Raw genomic sequence first — 20,981 nt, 5'->3', positions numbered from 1 at the left:
ATCTTTTATCAGTTATTACCCTGTTTGGGGGGGTAAATGATACTCAGTTGAAAGAACATCCTGCTGGTTCACTGTAAGACTGCTTGCTTTCAGCAGTTGGGAGTTCCTGTGTTTCTAACGCACAGATCTCGAAAAGAGACATAAAGGAAACTAGAAATAATACATTGGAGGAGTAACTCAGGAGATCAGTGATTATTGCCCCCCCACCAGGCTACCTAGTGACTTAAAAAACAGTTTAATTAATATAGCCTTTTGCTTAAATTTTTCTGCCTTTGTTTTATGCCTTTGAACTTCTCTAATAAAAGCTCAAAATAAATTACAGTCATCAGTGACTTTTTAATGGGTAGAAGACATTTGTAATTTTAAGTGTTTGTTTTTGCTTTTTAAAAGATTTCTGCCTCAAAGGCATTTCCTAGAAAACAGTGGTACAATAATACATTTGGAGGAATTAATAAATAAAAAGGACGCACTACCGTGCCAGAACTTTGCCTTGGGTCTGTTGTCTGTGTTTTCCTTTTCCTGTGCCATTTCCTCAGCAGTTCCATAGATTACTTCAAGGTTCCTTATCAGTCAGCTCCTTGGTTTATGTGTGTGTGGGTTTTTTGGTTTGTTTTTTTCTTCGTCATTGAAAATGGGAAGCAAAATGTCACCTGTTTTGTCTTTCTCCTCCAACTGCTCCCCTCTTATTTGCCCACACGTGCAAACAGCCCACGCCCCCATCCTCTCCAGTCTTTGATGTGGAGGCAGTAGGGAATGTGCTTGGTGCTTTCCGGAACTTCTCTTCCCTGTTATCTAAGGGGAGGGATTTCAGAATAATTTATTTTGCTGCAGAGATAAAAATTCATTTCCTATTCTTGTTTCCTTATCATTCTGGGCCCAAAAAAATGTATGTTTTTCCCAGCCTCGTCTCAGCCAGGTATCTCCATTTACTCTGTCCTCAAGTGTTCCCTTTCACTGTCCCTACAATTTTTGAGTCATTTATTTTCATCGGGTGCTGCATCACTTCTGTTTACAAAATTCTGCCTGATATACTTGTTTAAAAACCAATTTGATTGTCACAGGTTGCTGCTTTTGAAAAAAATCAATATCCTCACCTGAATTACCACCATCAGGACAAAGCAGTAAAGTAGATTTCTTTGTTTTCTCATTCCATTTAAAGCAGTATTAACTTCAGAGAAAAGTAGCGACTATCCTAAAAGCCAGAATCCCGAAAGCCTTTCTGCGGACAAATATCAGGTATCTCTGGATAGTTCCACCGGTAAAAATAAAGAACCAGGAACAAGAAGGTAAGAAGAAATAAATGTCTTGTTGTAGAATCTAAGTAACATCTTTACTTATATCGAACTCTTATTATTAAATTTTTTTCACTGTCCTTTTTTTGGTTTTTTGTAAAGAGCTGTTTCTAACCTCTCATTGCTCTAGGACACTTCTTTTGTTTAATTCTGCGGGTTTTCTGAAACTATGCAAGGCCTGAGGTACGAGGTGAGAAATGCACAGTAGATCTGTCCCTTTCGAAGGGCAGAATAAAATATAGAACTGAAACCTAAATAAAGCCTGGCAGCTGAGGCAGACAGGCAGCCCTGGCCCTGATTGAAATTTTGGCCTCTCTAGAAAAAGTTTAGCTATTGATTTACCCCGGGAAAATTCAGAATATCTCTCAGGGATGTCTATGCAATTCATTATTGTAAGACTGTGCAGCACTTCATGTTTTCAAAAGTACTTTATCCGCTTCCTCGTTGGATCTTTACAATACTATGAGGGTAAAAGGATAAGTTGGGACTGTTCTTTCTATTTGATAGTTCAGGACAGAACCTCAGAGCCATTAGAGTCCAGCGTCTCACCACTCTAGGAAGGAAAAGGAATTTGTATGTATTGAGTTCCTATTGCGTATACATATACTTTTATTTTTTTATTTATCTTCCCGAAAATACTTGACAAGTTGTTGATAATCTAATCACACTGTCTTTTAAGCCTCGTGAACTGAGGGTATATTTTTGAGCCTGGAGACTGACATTGTGGCTGTGACAGAGTACAGAGATCTGGCCTCCATAAACCCATGTTTAGAGGGAATGACCTCATTGCCATGTTTTAATCTGTTGTGCTAACCATCCATTTAATATTTACGCTAAATATTCCTATACCTCCTCCTCCTCCCCAGTGTACCCTACAGAGACTTCTATTAAAGAACCTACACATTAGAGCACCTGGGAGGCTTAGACAGTGAAGGGTCCAATTCCTGATCTCAGCCCAGATCTTGATCTCAGGGTTGTGAGTTCAAGCTCCACAATGGCTCCATGCTGGGTGTAGAGCCTACATAAAATATATATTTCAGATATATATATAAACACATATATGTATATATGTAAAGGAAAAAAACCTACACTTGGATTGAACGTCCTCTCTCTAGTAGACTACCTGAGAGCTGTGGTTCGGGTTTTGCTCATCTTTAATGCACAGAGCCTACTTTTATTGCCTGACTTGTAGTAAACACCCAATAATTGTTTAATAGACAATTATTTAATGTATTTCAATTATTAAATTATGTTATAATATCTTATAATCCATTATGGTAGATTACATATTATAATAATTTTATTATTTATTAAAGTCCATTGTTTACTATTTAAAGGAAACTATAAATAATGCATTTGAGGATGAATTCCTCAAATCTGTTAAGTATCCTTTAAATCTGTTGCTAAGTATCTTATTCTGCAAAGCCCTAAACACCTGAAAGAGTGGAGGATGGAATCACTCGGTACATGTGCTCTTCTGACAGTATTTTATAGCTGGCTTTTGTTTTGAGAATGGCTTTGGACGTCAAAAAGATAGGAGGTAGGCATGATCCTATGAATTCTGCTAAAATTGGGTAAAAAGAATGAGTGTATAAATGTCAAAATTAATCAGCTTTCTATTTTCATGAGAGATCTGATTCTAATACATCCATTTGGACTCAAGTGGAGTAGCACATAGAATTTGATTGAGTGAGCGGCAGTGGAGAATTTGGTGAAATTTGCTGACACGCTTTTAAACAGCTGAGAGATGGCCTGCGTCAGCCCAGACCCTAAGCAGAGCTGTTATATGTCAGCCCTGACGTACTGGCAGGCTTCATGAATCCAGGATTCTGGGCAGTCACTCGGGTTCTTTTTCGCTAGTCATTCCCCATGTCCCTGACAGTGAGATGTTCCACTTGTGCGTCCACTGCCCGGGAAGGGTGATGAGTCCTTTCACAAACTGTCGTGGTGTGTTTCTCCCTTCATCCTTCTTCTAGGTCTTCCTCCTCTCAGTCCCGGTTGTTAGATACGAGGTGGTATGTGCACAGCTGCCCAAGGAGTCTTCAGGACACGGACTGCCCTTCACAAAAGGAGCTCATTAAGGTTGTCAGTGTAGAGGAGCAACAAGCGAGTAGGTCAGAGGCGCGAGATTTCATGGAGCAGCCTTATTTGCCAAGACCAGATCTGGGTAATACTTCATCTGTTGTAATAGAGAAAACACATCTGTTTTACTTTGAATCTGACCTAAAGATATTTTGGTTAATCAGCTTTTAAGATGTCTAGCATGTCTAGTCTATAGTGAATGCTTCTCTTATACTTAAACCCATTTTAGAAAAATAACTTGAATATTAATCCAAATTTACATGAAAATTATTGCAGTTCTTAGTCTTTCTTTATTGGTTTACCTCCAACAGTTTTGAGGATGGGAGAGTCATGTGCTCTGAATATTTTATTTCAATGGTTAAGTAAGAATTCTAGGGCCCTAGGGCCGCCTGCCTGGCTTAGTCAGTAAAAGAAGCAACTCTTGATTTTGGGGTTGGCGACTCTTGATCTTGGGATCGTGAGTTTGAGCCCCACAATAGACATAGAGATTACTTAAAAATAATAATAATAAAGTAAAAAAATAAAGAATTCTAGGGCCCTAGAAGTTTTCAGCCTGTCCTTTATTGAAAAATGAGTCCGATCTCCAAAGTAAGCTCTTATTATATGAATTAATGAATATAAATGACTATGTATTTTATGCCTTATAAATCACTTTAAATGAGTGGTGTGTTTTATGGCTTATAAATCAAAATTTTAATCAGTAAAGAAAGTTTTAAATTAGTCCTCAAAAACACATTATCATAAAAGGTGCTCTTTGGCACCTAAATGTTGTATTTGGCTGTGTTCATTAAGGTCATTTTAGGAATCTCACGTTTTCTTTAGCTATGCTTACTTCCTGGTGGAGTGACGTTTTCTGAAGCATTTCAGAAATGTTCTTCTAGGGGCACTTGGGTGGCTCAGTGGGTTAATCCTCTGCCTTCGGCTCAGGTCATGATCTCAGGGTCCTGGGATCGAGCCTCACGTCCGCCTCTCTCCTTGGCAGGGAGCCCACTTCCTCCTCTCTCTCTGTCTGCCTCTCTGCCTACTTGTGATCTGTGTCTGTCAAATGAATAAATAAAATCTTTAAAAAAAAAAGTTTAAAATATAGAATCATGATGAATACTACTTGTAATTGAAGATTCATCATCATGTTGATTTAACTTCTTCCCCATGCTTTTCAGAGGGAACCCCTTACCTCGAGTCTGGAATCAGCCTCTTCTCTGATGACCCTGAGTCTGACGCCTCTACAGACAGAGCCCCAGAGCCAGCTCATGTTAGCCGCATGCCAGCTGCAACCTCTGCATTGAAATTACCCCAATTTCAAGTTGAAGAATCAGCCAAGAGTACAGCTGCTGTCCATATTGCTAATACTGCTGGGTACAATAAGAGGGAAGATAGTGTGGGCAGGGAGAAGCCAGAAGTTATATCTTCAATAAAAAGAGTCAACAGAAGAATATCTATGGTGGCATCAGGCTTAACCCCAAAAGAATGTGTGAGTGTATATGTATCTCCCTAACACCTGAGACGTCTTAACATATTGCAAATAGTTTTCAATACGTACTAGCAATGAATAACGTATAAGAAATCTAGGAACGAAGAACGATTCTATGTAATCTAATTTCCATTGCTAATTTCTGAAAATTGGGGCCTAGGTAAAGCTGTAGCATAGACTATTTTGTATATATTTACTTAAGAAAATAGTTATTAAATATTAGCAGAAAGGGTATAATTTTGAGTATAACATAGAGCTTTTTAATTTTTTTTTTTAATCTAAAAAACCAAGTAAGTATAGTTTTAATCCCCAGAGGAAACACCTTGGTTTACATCTGAGTGAATTTACAACCATAATTAACTAAATCCAAAGTGCTTCCAAGCAAATGGCCAGATAGTGGCATTTCTCCAGTGTTTGTCTTTATCCCAGCTTGTAACACAGTTATTCCATAGCTCGCTCTATCATTTCTGCCCTACAGCACCCCTTCCCTATTAGGATTTGACATGTCCTTGGGCCCCTGGTACCAGAAATAGGAATTGTTTCACATTGTAGAAAAATATCCATTAAAATATTAAGACCACTGAAATTTTGTTTCTGCTTGGGCTAAGTGTAGATTTCAGACATCTTAGGAAATTAATCTCCCTGGTAATTAATCACCATTGGTATCCTTTCATAATAAAGTAGTTGAATGAATATTTCTTTAATATCATAGAATAGCACACCAGCGTATCAGATGGATGAAATAGTGGGTGCCATTTATTGCACACTGAGAGATGACCCAGTCATTCTTAAGTATTTTTCTTAATATATCCTTCCTAGGCTTCCTTTAACCCTTTCTTAATACAACCTTCCTAGAACTATTTCTCGCCTCTCTATAGGTAGCAGCTCAGGGGCCAAATGTATCCTACTACTAATCCCACTGTATCTACTATGTCTGCTGTAGTAGATACAGTGAATAAATTCTCATCAATAATGCTAAAATTCCCATCTCACAGCCATGTGGCCAGATCAGCTATTTGTTCTGAAAATTCATACCTTCGTCTGCTTATACTGCTCTTGATCATTTACCTATACCTCTAGAATTCCCATTTATTCATTGAAAATGAGCATTCCCCTTTGTTTTGTGAGTCCAGCTTTTCAAAGAGGCTAAAATGATCTAATCTTTCCTTGCCACGGAGGACTCCGCGGAGCTGCAGATTAGACTGTAAGCGACTTGGGTACGTGTTGTCTTTAGGCAAGCCAAGAAGAAAACTTTTCGGCTCCATTCAGACTTGCTGAAGTGTGGTAAATTTATTATGAAAGCTGCTGACTGTAGTACACATGATTAATTCCGAAGCCCACATTAAGATGATCTTTTCAGCAATTGCTGTTCTAACTGAACACTGTTTCAAGGCTGGGATTTCAGCAATTAATCAGTTCAGAATTGCTAATGATCCTGGCAGAAGGGCAGCGGCAAAAGGGGGAGGATGTCATTAGCTTCTCTAGCCTCCCTTTTGCAGTGCCCTGTGGCAGTAGGGAGCAAGCAGCTTAAAAGAAAGATGACTGCTCTCCGATGCAGTTTTGCGCAGCCCAGAAATATTGGCAGGGGTGGCTGTGACTAGTACAAGATGGCCCTTAGGAAGAGAAGTTGTTTACCAAACAGTAGCTACTGATTATGTCAACTGTGTCTGTAATGGATCTGGTTAATCCCTTTTACTGCTTATTGATTTTTATTTGATTGATAGATAATAGCTAGAAGGCTGTAGCTTTCTTTTCCGATGCATCTGAGTCTCTTCCAATCCTTATTCTTAAGGGGAAATTGATAGCTTTTGCACTGACCTTTAGAAGCATCTTGAATGTTTTATAACTCTTAGAGGGTTGAACCTTATTTTCAGCCACGTACCTGTGGCATAACTTTGAACAGGCTGGTCACCTCTTGGCTTATAAAGTGTAGGCAGATAAACCTAACTTATAGTAGAGTATCACTCTGCAAAGGAACTGGCTTAGGGAATCAGATGATATGGGCTATTAAAGGGAAAAATTATTATTTTTGAATTCTGGGTTGTAATTCTGTGTCTGTGAGTGCAAACTACTTTAGAATTTTTTCCAATGAATTCTACATAATTTTTTATTAAATTACTATTTATTTTGGGACGTCAGGCATGTTTGAATAAAAGGGATGTACGTTTTATGAGGGAAATGGAGAGTCAAAGCTAGGGTAACTAGCATTCTAAGCTATGTACTAGAGGTAATTGATTATAACGTAATATTTGATTTGATTTTAGATGCTTGTGCACAAGTTTGCCAGAAAACACCACATCACTTTAACTAATCAAATTTCCGAAGAGACTACTCATGTCATCATGAAAACAGGTATACCACGAGCCTCACAGAGCATGTTATGTCTGTTGCATAAAACTACATGAAGAAATGGGAGAATCTGTCAGGCAAAGGATGGATGACAGTCTTCCAACAGTTGATCAGTTATTTATGAAAGAAAAATAAGGGGCACCTGGGTGGCTCAGTGGGTTAAAGCCTCTCCCTTCAGCTCAGGTCATGATCCCGGGGTCCTGGGATCAAGCCCTGCATCGGGCTCTCTGCTCAGTGGGGAGCCTGCTTCCCCCTCCCTCTCTCTCTGCCTGCCTCTCTGCCTACTTGTGATCTGTCTGTCAAATAAATAAATAAAATCCTTAAAAAAAAAAAAAGAAAGAAAGAAAGAAAAGAAAAATAATAGTTTTGCTATGTCCTGACCCCCCTTTGTTTGGGGTAAGATCTGGAGAGTAGTGAGTCAGGAATGGTGAACCACTTCTCATCCACCCTGCCTAGACGGCACTGTGTGAGGGGCTGTCTGATAAGGCAGATCCCAAGTCCTGGAGGAACGCATGGGGCAAAGAGGGGAATGAAGTGAGTTCCCACTCTTAATCTGGGCAGTTGTGGGCGGCCGCCTGGGTGGCTCAGTCGGTTAAGTGTCTGACTTTGGCTCAGGTCATGATCCCAGCGTCCTGGGATCAAGTACCACATCAGACTCCTGAGCAGGGAGCCTGCTTCTCCCTCTTCCACTCTCTCTACTTGTGTTCTCTCTCTTGCTTTCTCTCTGTCGATAAATAAATAAAATCTTAAAAAATAAACAAAAACGGGCAGTTGCAAACACTAGCTCCATGTCCACTCTGTGTCCTAGCTCCATTCATGCATGTGGACTGAGCATGTTGACAGTTTTTCTGGGAAGCAAGTATCCTGTCAGCTCTGAGGTAGCCTAGCATATGAACCAGGAAAAAGAGACGGGGAAAATTCATTTCTCCTACACCTTCCTCTTTTTCTATCTTAATTATGGCTTGTGTGATAACAGAGACCTCAGAGGCTTTTAGCTAAATCTAAGTAAACATTTCAAGGCCGCTGAAAAAGCACATTTGGAATTGGGCCTTATGTACACAAGCCTAGCGTCCAGAGCAAGAGAAATGTAGATGCTGACCCTCCCCTCCCCCCACAGAGCATCCTCTGCAGGAGCGACTGCCTGGAAGGTAACGTGCTCTCCTTTGGCTTTCTTTTTAAGCTGGTCACTGACCAACTAGAGTGTTTCTGCAGAGGTAGAGGTAGAGAATGAGGATGGGGGGAAAGGAATTCAAAGCAGTGTCATTTGAAGAAGAGAGGAAAGAATGGAAATACCAGGGGCGCCTGGGTGGCTCAGTGGGTTAAATCCTCTGCCTTTGGCTCGGGTCATGATCTTGGGGTCCTGGGATGGAGCTCCACACTGGGCTCTCTGCTCGACAGAGAGCCTGCTTCTCCCTCTCTCTCTGCCTGCCTCTGCCTGCTTGTGATCTCTGTCAAATAAATAAATAAAATCTTTAAAAAAAAAAAAAAAAGAATGGAAAGACCAAAGGCAACAAGCTAGCTGTCTCCCCACTATTCAGAGAGCTGCATTCTGGAAGAGGAGGTAGACTCACTTGTTGGGCCCCAGAAAGCAAAGAACAGTGCATGTAGCACACGGAAGTTGCAGATTATAGTTCAACTCTTAAACCCTTTTGAACAAAATGGACTCTCCAGAAATATGGTGGCCCTCTCCAGGATTTTTCTGTCTTATAGCTGATGGTGCTTGAGCATAGGGGTACAGACTCCTTGGCAGGGACACAGTGCTTTAGAACCTCTGAGATCTTGGGATTTCTAAGGTGCAAACACTGTCCCACTGGGTCAGAGGATAATGCTCCCAGGAGTCAGGTGCCAGGACAAGGTACTTTGAACTAATTACTATTTTAGAGATGAATGTCATTTATGATTAATATATCTTAAGCTATAGTTTTAGATCAAAGCTGCTAAAAGGTGAAAACTTTAAAAGGCAAATCAGGAGTGCCTGGGTGGCTCAGTGGGTTAAGAAGCCTCTGCCTTCGGCTCAGGTCATAATCTCAGGGTCCTGAGATGGAGCCCTTCAGCAGGCTCTCTGCCTACTTGTGATCTCTGTCAAATAAATAAATAAAATCTTAAAAAAAAAAACTTTAAAAGGCAAATTAAATCTACAGTAGTTCGGTCTTTAAACAAAGGCGATACATTTGCTACTTTTAAACTAAAAATGAACTAAAACAGAATTCTGAGTTTAAAGCCTATTACTGGATCAACTTTTACAACATTTAAAAGCTTTAAAAATTGAAGAAAGAAAAAAATTTTTTTTATTTGTGAAGAATTCTGGGAGAGAAAATGGCTATTGCTTCCACTGGCAGATGGCCTACTGTGTTTAGGATTTAGTTAAATCCATTTCTCCTGTTTAAAACTAAATGTTCTGGGGCACCTGGGTGGCTCAGTGGGTTAAGCCTCTGCCTTCAGCTCAGGTCATGATCTCCGGATCCTGGGATCGAGTCCCGCATCGGGCTCCCAGGGAGCCTGCTTCCCCCTCTCCCTCTGCTGCTCCCCCCACTTGTGCTCTCTCTCCTTCTCTCACTCTCTGTCAAATAAATAAATTCTAAAAAAAAAAATTAATAAAATAAAATAAAACTAAATATTCCTCCATTTTGTTTAGTTCTTCAGAGGGGGCCTTCAAAACACCACAGAACAAACAGACGGATTCTTCAGCTACTGCTTTCTGAGATCTATAGAAAGGGGAAGAGCTGTGAAAATAAGTCTGTTTTCCTGGCCCTTTCAGGGGAATTGGGGACTAAGCAGTTAGGACTTCCCAGGTAGACTTTACGGTGGGTGAAACTTTTTCACTTACATGGACATGTCAGATTCAGGATTTCACATATTCGTATCCTCTCACATTTTGCCATCCAGTGAAATAGACCTTCCCATCCACATGTATCAGTACTCCTGAAACGGGGAATTTCTTGAACACAGTGACCGACATCTTGAGCACCTAGAAGATAGAGCAGATGTCTCCTGTGGTCTTAACCTCGTATCAGCCTCTTCTAGACTTCCAAAGATGCACACCTGCTGGTTATAATTAGGGATGCTTCCAGCCTCTGAGTCTATCACCAGGGCTTCTGGAATCATCAATCTGGATTGATCTTAAGTGGCATAGGACCTGGGGGCATTTTAGCTTCTTACAGCAGAACTTCCTGATTTTTGTTTTCAACTTCTAATCTTTTGGATGTTTTTCATCCTGCAGATGCTGAGTTTGTGTGCGAACGGACACTGAAATATTTTCTGGGTATTGCAGGAGGAAAATGGGTAGTTAGCTATTTCTGTAAGTACAATATAATGTCTCCCCTCCTCCCCTTAACACCTCAGAATTGCATTTTTACACCTAACATTTTTTTAACACCTAGGGTTTTTGCTGATGCTGAATCTGAATTACCAAAAGGTCTTTAATGGTAACACTTAAACTAGCTTTATCTTGAATGCATATCTCTTTGTTCGGATAAGCTGGTGATGTTGGGGGAAATGGATTTCTTTTCCTAACTAATAGGACCTAATCTACTCCTAGCAAAGTTTGCCTATAACTAAGGATTTATTTAATACAAGGCAGAAATCCATGTGCAGCAGGCACTTTTATAATGTTTAAATTAAGCCACCACAGTGTTTCCAGAATAAAATCTATTAGGGAGTCATGGCTTTACAGAGAGAGGACCTCTACTCCTTGTTCTGCCCTCATGTGACCTGTCTTTTCTGTCATCTCTTTAGGGGTGACCCAGTCAATTAAAGAAAGGAAGATGCTAGATGAGGTAGGTACTTGATGTTACAAGTGAATCAGAAAGACTTGGTGCCATCGAGTCACAAAATCACTGAATACTTCTCTGCTGCCTTGTTTGTACTACTTTCCAAAGACTTTGCCCAGTGATGTGGATCATCAGAATTGCACGGAGCAACCCAGGAAATTCTGTGCTTTTGCTCATCTGTTCAAGTTTCAGTAGAAACAGTCCTTTGCTCAGAGAAAGGAAAAGGAATTTATAAAGCAGAAAGAGAAGATTCATAAGCCTATGAAACAGGCCAACCCGATCGCACATGCATAGACCTTTGTAGAAAACTGGTTGTCCACTGTCTTTGAAGAAAAGCCCTTCGTATTAATATGCAAATGTATCTGCTTAAAACTCAGATGCCTACTTTTATGATTTTGAGAACAGTGAGGTAAATAAGACGGAGTGTAGGAGGAGGAATAATTTTAGAACAGAGCCATCTAAGAGCTGCTGGTGACAGATCAGGCAAAATAAAAGTAGCAAAAGCACTTTTAAACTACTATGCGCTATTTGGCATATTCATTATTAATCAAATGACATTTTTGTTGGTTTTAACTTTGATTCTGTGACCTAATAGGATTGGGAGCCTACTGTGGCCTGGGCAGTGGGAATACAGTCGCAAGACTGATGGGTCCCTGCTCTGCTGGGACTCATGTTCTATTGAGGCAAGATGTACAATAAATAAAGATGCATTTAAAATACCAATAAATAGGAGCACCCAGGTGGCTTACTTAGTTAAGTGTCCTGACTCTCAGCTCAGGTCTTGATCTCGGGGTTGTGAGTTCAAGCCCTATGTTGAGCTCCACAATGGGCGTAGAGCCTACTTAGAAAAAGCCAACAAAACAAACTAACAAAACCAATAAATACTGTGAAATAAAAACTTTAAAAAAAAGTGATAGTAGTGAGATAATTAAAAATAAATAAATACATACATACATACTTAACTTGGAGAAATATATATAACAGACTAGCACCTGACTGGGGATAGAGGTTGACTAACTAGGGACACCAGGGAAGCCTTTCTGAAAAGCTTGAGCTGAGACCTTAAAGACCGAGATTTGGCCTGGAAAAATGTAGGGAACAAATGTTAACAGGCAGAAGAACAGCGAGCATAAATGTCTTGAGCTAGGAATGAGTTTGGTTTATGAAAGAAAAATAGTGTAGCTGGAAAGTAGTAATTGGGGAATCATATGTAGGGAGCAGAGGTTGGACCAAGGGTTGAAGAAGGTCACGGACAAGGGTTAGATGAGGCAGGATTTGGTGGAAGTCATGGTAAGGAATTTGAATTTTATTTGTAGGGTAATGGTGGCATAGAGTTGGTAAGAAGAGATTGAGTTATGTTTGGAGAGAGAACCTGCTAAAGGCTTACGTTTGGAAGATGAGGTAAAAGGAGGCATTGAGGGGCTGAGGCTTGGGTTTAAAAAAAATTTCTTTTTAAATTTTATTTATTTATTTGACGGACAGAGATCACAAGTAGGCAGAGAGGCAGGCAGAGAGAGAGGAAGGGAAGCAGGCTCCCCGCTGAGCAGAGAGCCTGATGCGGGGCTCCATCCCAGGAACCTGGGATCATGACCTGAGCCGAAGGCAGAGACTTTAACCCACTGAGCCACCCACGTGCCCCAAGGCTTGGGTTTTTGACCTGAACAATAGAGTGGATGTTAGTAATAGTAAATCAGATAAGGAAGACACAGAGCAGGAAGAGCATCCTGAGAGAGGGCAGAACAGGAGGCAAGAGCTCTGTTTCAGAAGTGTGAATTTGGGGATTTATTTATTTTAAGATTTTATTTATTGGGGCGCCTGGGTGGCTCAGTGGGTTAAAGCCTCTGCCTTTAGCTCAGGTCATGATCCCAGGGTCCTAGTATCGAGCCCCGCATTGGACTCTCTGCTCAGCAGGGAGCCTGCTTCCTCCTCTCTCTTTCTGCCTGCCTCTCTGCCTACTTGTGATCTCTGCCTGCCAAAAAAATAAATAAAGTCTTTAAAAAAAAAAAGGTTTTATTTATTTATTTGACAGAGAGAGAGATCACAAGCAAGCAGAGAAGAAGGCAGAGAGAGAAAGCAGGCTCCCCATTGAGCAGAGAGCCCGATGCGGGAGTCAATCCCAGGACCCTGAGATCATGACCTGAGCCGAAGGCAGAGGCTTAACCCACTGAGCCAGCCAGGTGCCCCAGAATTTGGGGATTTATATTAGACTTCCAGGCAGAGAGCTTAAGTAGGCACGGGGGTACAATCAAGATAAGAAATTTGAGGGTCAGCTTCCAACATGACATTTTTAGCACTAGACTTGCCACTCAAGTGACTATGAAATGTTAAGTGTTTTTTCCTCTAATAACAGCCTATGGTGACATTCATGACTCTGTCCCCCCTACAATCTAGTTCCCATCAGAATTGTTCCTAAGCATTCTTCCCCTAAATTCTCCTGAAAACTCTAACCTCCATAATCCTATTATTCTTTATTTCCTCATCCTTGAACCAGTGAGTTTGAAAAAGTGCTAACTTTAGTGTGTTCAATGTATATTTTATCATTTTGGTCTCATTAACTGTAAATCTCTCAATGGACATCTGTGAGCCCTTATTTCTTTAGATGGCAATACACAATTGATTTAAGAGATCGGGAATTCTCCAGTTTCCTTTATACCAGCACAGTATTAGCAGTTTAATCTCAATACGAAGTGACTGTTTTGAGAAGAGACAGATGTTGAAAATTAAAATACATTAAGTCCTGATGAGGTGAAAAGCCAATTGTTCATTTCTGCCCACAAAGATTTGCTTCAGTGACTTGATTTCAGCAGCTGAGATGCTGGTCATCTCATTCAGTCCACCAAAAATGATTTTTTTTTTTTTTTTTTTTGGGTAGTACGGGGTTATCAAAATTCTACCCAGCAATACTAGATTCCTTAATGGGATGTATCTACTCTACTCCCATCGAAGGACACTTCTCTTTTATCTGATCTCTGTGGTTTGCTTTGGGTTTCTTCCAGCATGATTTTGAAGTCAGAGGAGACGTTGTGAATGGAAGAAACCACCAGGGTCCAAAGAGAGCAAGAGAATCCCGGGACAGGAAGGTAAAGCCCCAATCTGTCCTGTTGGCAAATACCCCACCCACCTTGGTACATTCCAGTCCCCTTGGTGGAGCTTGTCTCAGGCACCTGCAAGGGGCATAGCATCCTCGCTCATAGAGCACCAGCTGGGTGCTTCCTTGAGGTTCTTGTTTGCTTATTTTAAGGTTTTATGTATTTGAGAGAGCACAAGGAGTGGGAGGGACAGGCAGACTCCCCTCCAAGCAGGGAGCCAAACTTGGGCTCAATCCCAGGACTCTGAGATCATGACTGGAGCCAAAGACAGACACTTAACTGATTGAGCCACACAGGCACTCCTTTTTAAAAAGATTTATTTATTTATTTACTTTAGAAAGAGAGTGTACATGAGCAGGAGGGGCAGAGGGAGAGGGAGAGAAAATCTTGAGCAGACTCTCCACTGAGCCTGGAGCCCAATGTGGGGCTCAGTCCCACAACCCTGAGATTACAGCCCCAGCCGAAACCAAGTGTCAGGCACTTAACTCACTGCACCAGCCAGCCTCCCCCAGATTCTTTCTCAGTTCTCCTAGCCCGACAGGGTAAGTAAATATTCTCTCCGTTCTATGGATGAGGGAACTTAGAGGTGTGAGAAGCTGTGTACTTTGGACTGTAGTCTGGGGTTCAAATCTCAGCTGATAAGTGGCAGGGCTGGGATTTGAAACAGATGGGAATCTAAGGCCTTTGCTGTTTCCACGTCCCCGTGGCTTCTTTCTGTAACCTAGAAAAAAAAATTGTAACAAACAAAACAATAATAGGGCTGTCTGGCTGGCTCAGTCAGTGACTCTTGATCTTGGGGTTGTGCATTCGAGCCCCATGTTGGGCTACAGATTACTTAAATAAAACCTTTAAAAAATAATAATACCATAGTTTCTTGGAAAGGTACGGAAGATTTCACAGAGTAATAAAGTAGATTATTCCGGCAACTTTACAAATGAAGGACTAGAGGCCCAGGAAGACTCCATGATTTTCCCCAGGTCATACTGTAGCAGATGATAGAGCTGAAGCGATTTCGCCCTCTGAGGGAGAAGGGCCGGCAAGACTTCACCCCTGCATGTTAGGCCTGCACCGGCTGCTTTCTCAGGTCACTAACTGAGCACTTGCGTGCGGAGTCTGCATTTCTTCCTTTTTTAAATGTGCACCACTGAGCATTTCAGAACAGTCCCATACAGAGCACCGTCTGTCCCTTTATAGAACTTGAGCAAGAACCAGTAGGGGTGATTTTCTAGAGAAAACTTTTTTGGGAGAGCTTTGAACCCTTGGGGTCAGCCCATCCCCACCCTCTGAGCCTATCAAGTAACTTCCAGATGCCAAGAAGAGCTGCTGGCCCTGTTTCTGTTTTTGCCTCCACCCCAGGGGAGTTCTGTGTGAGCCAGCCATTTGTTTTTATTCCACTGCATGCCAGGCAGTGTTAGTGCCAGATTCTTCCTCCTTCAAAGGAAATTCCAGTGTTTGGGGATTTTTCCTGATTTGGGGATGGCAGTGATGGAAAGTGCTTCGTCAAAGTAATGACATTCTGAAGATACTAAATGTCACTATAGTATTTTCCTGGGCAAGAGAAATGTATTTGTAGAGATGAAACTTCAAATTTCTTATCTTATAACTAGACATCCTCATCAGTGAGTGTCAGCTTGGATATAACAATACCTGATCTTTCGTACATTTCATAGCAACACTTGGCTGCGGCCAGCAGCCTGGGGAGAGCTTTTAGTATTATGAGCATCTAGAGCCTGTCAACAGGTTGGGTTGTGGTTTATTCGTACAGATCCTAAGAATGGCATGTGTGGGTGCTGTCACACCAGAGACAGACTTGGCCTGCTGCTCTTTTTTCTTTTTTTAAATTTAATTTAATTTTTTTCAGTGTTCCAAAATTGATTATTTATGCACCATACCCACTGCTCCATGCAATACATTTTGATTTTTTTTGCTTTGTTTAAAGACTTTATTTATTTGAGAGCAAGAGAGAGAGACAGTGAGAGAGAACACGAAAGGGGAAGAGAGGGAGAAGCAGTCTCCTGCCAAGCAGGGAGCCCGAAGTGGGGCTCGATCCCAGGACCCCGAGACCACTACCTAAGCCAAAGGCAGATGTTTAGCCAGCTGAGCCACCCAGGCTCCCGGAACTGGTGCTCTTTCTTATTCTTGCGGCTGTAGTTGAGAGGAGAGTGGAAGGCTCATTTCCTGAAGCCATCATGAGTTTTTAGCTCTTGATTTTTCTGTACCCTGGTCTCTCTTATTTGAAAGGAGGTGAGTTCCAGGCCCAAGCAATTCTCTTTTTTGTGGAGTGGGGAGAAAGAGGGTCAAGAGATAATGATGGTTACCCAAATGATATACACGCAGCCAACTGACACAACTTTACATTTCTTTTAAATGATACCCTCGTGGGGCACCTGGCTGGTGCAGTCATGTAAACATCCAACTCTTAGTTTTAGCTCCGTCATGATTTCATGGGTTGTGGGATCAAGCCCCATGTTGGGCTCTGCATTCAGCGGGGAGTCTCCTTGAAAGGCTCTCTCTCCCTCTCCCTCTGCCCCTCCTCCCACAGGTGCTTGTGCATGCATACGTGCTCTCGCTCTCTCAAATAAGTAAATAAATCTTCAAAAATATAAATAAGTGGGGGCGCCTGGGTGGCTCAGTGGGTTAAAGCCTCTGCCTTCGGCTCAGGTCATGATCCCAGGGTCCTGGGATCAAGCCCCACATCGGGCTCTCTGCTCAGCAGAGAGCCTGCTTCCTCCTCTCTCTCTCTCTCTCTGCCTGTCTCTGCCTACTTGTGATCTCTGTCTGTCAAATAAATAAATAAAATCTTTAAATAAAAATTAAAAAAAATAATAAAAAATAATAATAATAAATAAATAAGAACCTAGTGCTTGGGGTGCCTAGGTGGTTTAGTTTTAAGTATCTCTGACTTCTGCTCAGGTCATGATCCCAGGGCACTAGGATCAAACCCCATATCGGGCTCCCTGCTCAGTGGGGAGTCTGCCTCTTCCTCACGCTCTGCCTGCTGCTCCCCCTGTTTGTCCTCTCTCTGTGTCAAATAAATAAATAAAGTCTTTTTTTAAAAGAAAGAAGAAGAAGAACCTAGTGCTTGCCTAAGAACCTGACCTAATGTACGTATAAGAATCTCTCTGTCTCATGAGCCGTACAAGGCTGTTTAAATTCTATATAACTAGATGAAATAAAATAGGAAGTTTAGTTCCTCCCTCACCGTAACCACATATCAAGTAGCTACGTGTGACTTGGGGCCACCTTACTAACACCTTATTTCCATCATCACAGAAAGTCCTTGTGTTTTGTCTTTTAAAGTTTATTTGCTTATTTAAATAATTTCTACACACAGCATGGGGCTCAAACCCCATAACCCCAAGATAAAGAGTCACACGCTTCACCAACTGAGCCAGCCAGGTGCCCCCCAGAAAGTTCTTGTGGGTGGTGCCAGTGCTCACTAAACAAAAGTGGGGGAGGCACCTTGGAGGTTCCAGATATTCTGTGTCTCCCGGAAACCAGGCAGTCAGGTCATCTCAGTGAGGAGAGGCAGAACCAGACTTCACTTCTAGATTAGATTAACTTCCGGATGAAACAGTTAGGTTGCCTGAAGGAACAATCGCTGTTCTTAGAGCAGCATGAAGGTAGGAAGAGATGTCAGATTCCAGAAGACAGAGGAGAAAAGGAGCATGTAAAATCAACATAAACTTCCCCGCCAGTTAGGGTGATGGTCAGCCTTGATGTACCAAGTTCTGATAAACAAACTGCAACTTAGAGCTTGAATTTCTTGCCATCCAAACCTCTTATTAAATATAAAGAAGACCTGGGTTTTTTTTTATTTCAATAAGAAGTGAAGGAGCCTGGGCCTGACTGGTGGCAGGTGGGGGGTGCTCAGCCTCTGAGTAACAGGGAATGACTGTCGAGCAGACACACCTTTCTTAGAAGTCTTTTTTTTTTTTTTTTTTTTTTAAGATTTTTTATTTATTCATTTGACAGAGAGAGAGATCACAAGTAAGCAGAGAGGCAGGCAGAGAGAGAGGAAGGGAAGCAGGCTCGCCGCTGAGCAGAGAGCCCGATGCAGGACTCAATCCCAGGACCCTGAGATCATGACCTGAGCCGAAGGCAGCGGCTTAACCCACTGAGCCACCCAGGCACCCCTCTTAGAAGTCTTCTAAAGTCCATCAGTAGCAGATGTCTCCAGGAGGTAGCAGAAATTAGGTGGTAAAGAAAAATGAAACTCCTTCATTTTGGAGACTCTTGGTTTTTTTTTTTTCAATGCATGCTCTTTTATAATTAGTATTTCTTTTCTCTCCATCCCTCTGTCCCCCTGTCTCACTCTTCTTCCAGATCTTCAGGGGCTTAGAAGTCTGTTGCTATGGGCCCTTTACCAACATGCCTACAGGTAAGAGACTGGGAGAAGTGCAGAGTCCAGCACCAGCCTTTCCGCTACATGGTGGAGTGTTACAGGAGAGATTGTCTTAAGGGAGCTCCTTGGTGAGGTGCTCTAGAGCTGATTCTGTTTCTCTACCATCTGTCAAGACAAAACTGCCCCTAAACGTTGCCCCATGTTAAAAAACAAAAAAAACAAAAAACAAAAAAAAACAGCCCTGTGCCCCTTCTCAAGAGCTAGCAGGCCGTGAAAAGTTAGCTTCTAGGATGCAGTGTTCTGTGCTCAGAAGGGATAGAGCTGCCCTTTGGTTTAAGAAAGGAGGGAAAGAATAAGGTGGGGAGAAGATACCTTTCAGGTTTGTGAATGTTAAGAAAGAATTCTGCTCTTCCTAAATCATTTTCATTTGATACTGAGAAACAAGCACAGCGGCTACTTAAACCCTGTGGGCCTGGGCCCCACACAGGCCCAGAGCAGGCAGGGAAGGACTCTAGATGAACATTTTCTAATTAACTTTGACATTGAATGTGATGTTATGTTTAGGAGTGCTGTGGAGCTCAACCTTGGAGTTGTGTGGCCCTAAGGCCCTGGCGTGTGTATAGATCTGGTTTGTTCTTCTCAAAACAAAGTCCACCCACCTTTGCTTCTGTGCCCACTTCCGCCCCAGGGATCAGGTTCTCTGGCTCCTCAGAAGATGGCCTTGGCCTCTGGTCAGGGACAGATGAGTGGCAGCAAGAGAGCCCAGCAAATTTTCCTCCTGTCTTCTTTATTGGTTATTGATTGGATTTTTATGAAACTTCCAAGTGCCACTTGGGGATTTCTCGGTGTTTTTGTTCTTTGGTGTAATGAAAACCAGGTCTCTAGCAGGTATCATTTTGGAGATGAGTCATTTGACCTCCGTTCTTTAAGACAAACAGGAGCCACCTCCGCAATCCCCAGAAATGGACTGATGGGAAAAGAGCACCCAGAGAGAGGCCCCAAAGCCATTCATCGGTCATTTCTGCTGATTTTCCAGGAGAGGGTGGAACATCCCTGCAGTCCATTTTGATTTCTGTTTCCCTGAGTGTGTCGATTTCAGCTCAGCATGGAGCCCTTCCCCACTGACGGGCTGAGTCTCCATTCAGGATGATGTGTATTTTTTTGACTGAATGAATTATCTTCCTGTCTCCTGACATTTACAGTAATTACTGCCAAGTATGGTGTCCTCGGTGGCCGTGATTATTGATTGCCCAACACAGAATTAGGCAAGGAGGGAGGATAGGCGAGTGGGCATTTTTCACAGTTTCTTAGCCAGCAATTTAGCAAATTAAGGGAAACTGCCTCTTGGATTCTTTCTTCCAAAGTGTTTTGTTTGAGAGACTGTCAAACCTTATCTATCAAGGGCCCTTCTGGGGACTGATAACCAGGGTAGGTCGCATATCGGTGGCAAACTGACTTCGAATCCATACCATATAGATTCTAGTTCAAGGTCTCTCTGTCTTGAACTAGAGGAGTTCAAGGCCTCTCTATCTTGAACTGCTCTCTTGGAGCAGAGCTGGAGACTCTTGCCCTTGGAAGTGTTGCTGTAAGCCTTCTCCCAGAGGAGAGGAGTACGGAGTAGAGGGCCCAGGTGAAGTGTGTAGAGTACTGTGGTGATTTTAGGTCTCCCTGTGCTATTTAGATCAACTCGAATGGATGCTGCGCCTCTGTGGGGCTTCTGTGGTGAAGGAGCCCTCGTTATTCCCTCTCAGCAAGGTGAGTGTTTGATGCCCTCTCAGAGGGGACTGCACACAATCTGTCCTGTGACTGAGCAAGGCTGGCACCCGTCCCTCCCTGCGAGCCCTGCCAGTGGGCTTCAGAAGCCTGTCTTAGCCTGAGCCTTCCCCGATCATATGCCAGTGCCAGAAAACTCCCGTGTGTGGAGGGTCAGTGAGGACTGGAGTTCTCAACATATTTAATTAAAGGAAGGCTCTCCCTCCAACGCTCCCTTTCGGCCTCATGCCCTTCCCCGTCCTTTCTGTGGCTGCACCTGAAGTAGTCTGCTTCAGCACACCATCAAGAAAGGGCGATGTGACTGTTGCACAAGTCCAGCTCTGATAACCTCCATCCTGTTTCCTTTCCGGGGACGCAGGGTGCTCACCCCGTGGTAGTCGTGCAGCCAGACGCCTGGGCAGAGGACAGTGGCTTCCATGGTAAGTTTTGCTAAGCCTTTGTCTGCAAGAGTATGGGTGGCAGGGCCTGCATGAAGTCTGCAGGTGACTGTGGTGATTTTAGGTCTAAATGTCCTGTTTCAGTCAGCTGGAGCAGATGGTACACCTGTGTGGGGCTTCAGGAGACCATGGGCATGTGCCTCTGACGTGTGGAGTCCTGGGTGATGGGGTTGGTTCACCACAGATCACCCAGTGTTTGGTTAACACAGTAATCAGGACCTTCTGGGTGCTCAGGGAATATTTGAATGAATGAATGGCTAAAGTGTCCTTTTAAAAATTCTTGTGGTTTGCTCATTTTACATTATAAAAATAATACATGAGCTGTTTCCATTGGTGGGAGTTAAATATTAATTACTGCTCATCACATAAAATA

The 20,981-nt window shown here is 42.4% G+C and overlaps 1 protein-coding gene across 33 annotated transcripts in view; it reads left to right on the top strand.

Moving 5' to 3' along the window:
• BRCA1 (BRCA1 DNA repair associated) overlaps positions 1 to 20,981 on the top strand; it is a 65,406-nt gene that overhangs the window by 42,532 nt on the left and 1,893 nt on the right. For 19 of the 33 annotated variants that reach the window (XM_082706180.1, XM_082706191.1, XM_082706208.1 and 16 more), the window contains 10 exons: positions 1,160 to 1,286; positions 3,269 to 3,459; positions 4,535 to 4,845; positions 7,110 to 7,197; positions 10,415 to 10,492; positions 10,930 to 10,970; positions 13,961 to 14,044; positions 18,380 to 18,434; positions 20,080 to 20,153; positions 20,530 to 20,590. In XM_082706180.1, coding sequence (XP_082562306.1) covers positions 1,160 to 1,286; positions 3,269 to 3,459; positions 4,535 to 4,845; positions 7,110 to 7,197; positions 10,415 to 10,492; positions 10,930 to 10,970; positions 13,961 to 14,044; positions 18,380 to 18,434; positions 20,080 to 20,153; positions 20,530 to 20,590 — 1,110 coding nt within the window. The remainder of the gene's footprint in view (positions 1 to 1,159; positions 1,287 to 3,268; positions 3,460 to 4,534; positions 4,846 to 7,109; positions 7,198 to 10,414; positions 10,493 to 10,929; positions 10,971 to 13,960; positions 14,045 to 18,379; positions 18,435 to 20,079; positions 20,154 to 20,529; positions 20,591 to 20,981) is intronic. The other 14 variants (XM_082706178.1, XM_082706209.1, XM_082706184.1 and 11 more) reach the window with 1 other exon arrangement.

Source organism: Mustela nivalis (assembly GCF_964662115.1).
Source record: "Mustela nivalis genome assembly, chromosome: 17".
NCBI classification, from domain to species: domain Eukaryota; kingdom Metazoa; phylum Chordata; class Mammalia; order Carnivora; family Mustelidae; genus Mustela; species Mustela nivalis.
This window is presented reverse-complemented; position numbering and strand designations above follow the sequence as displayed.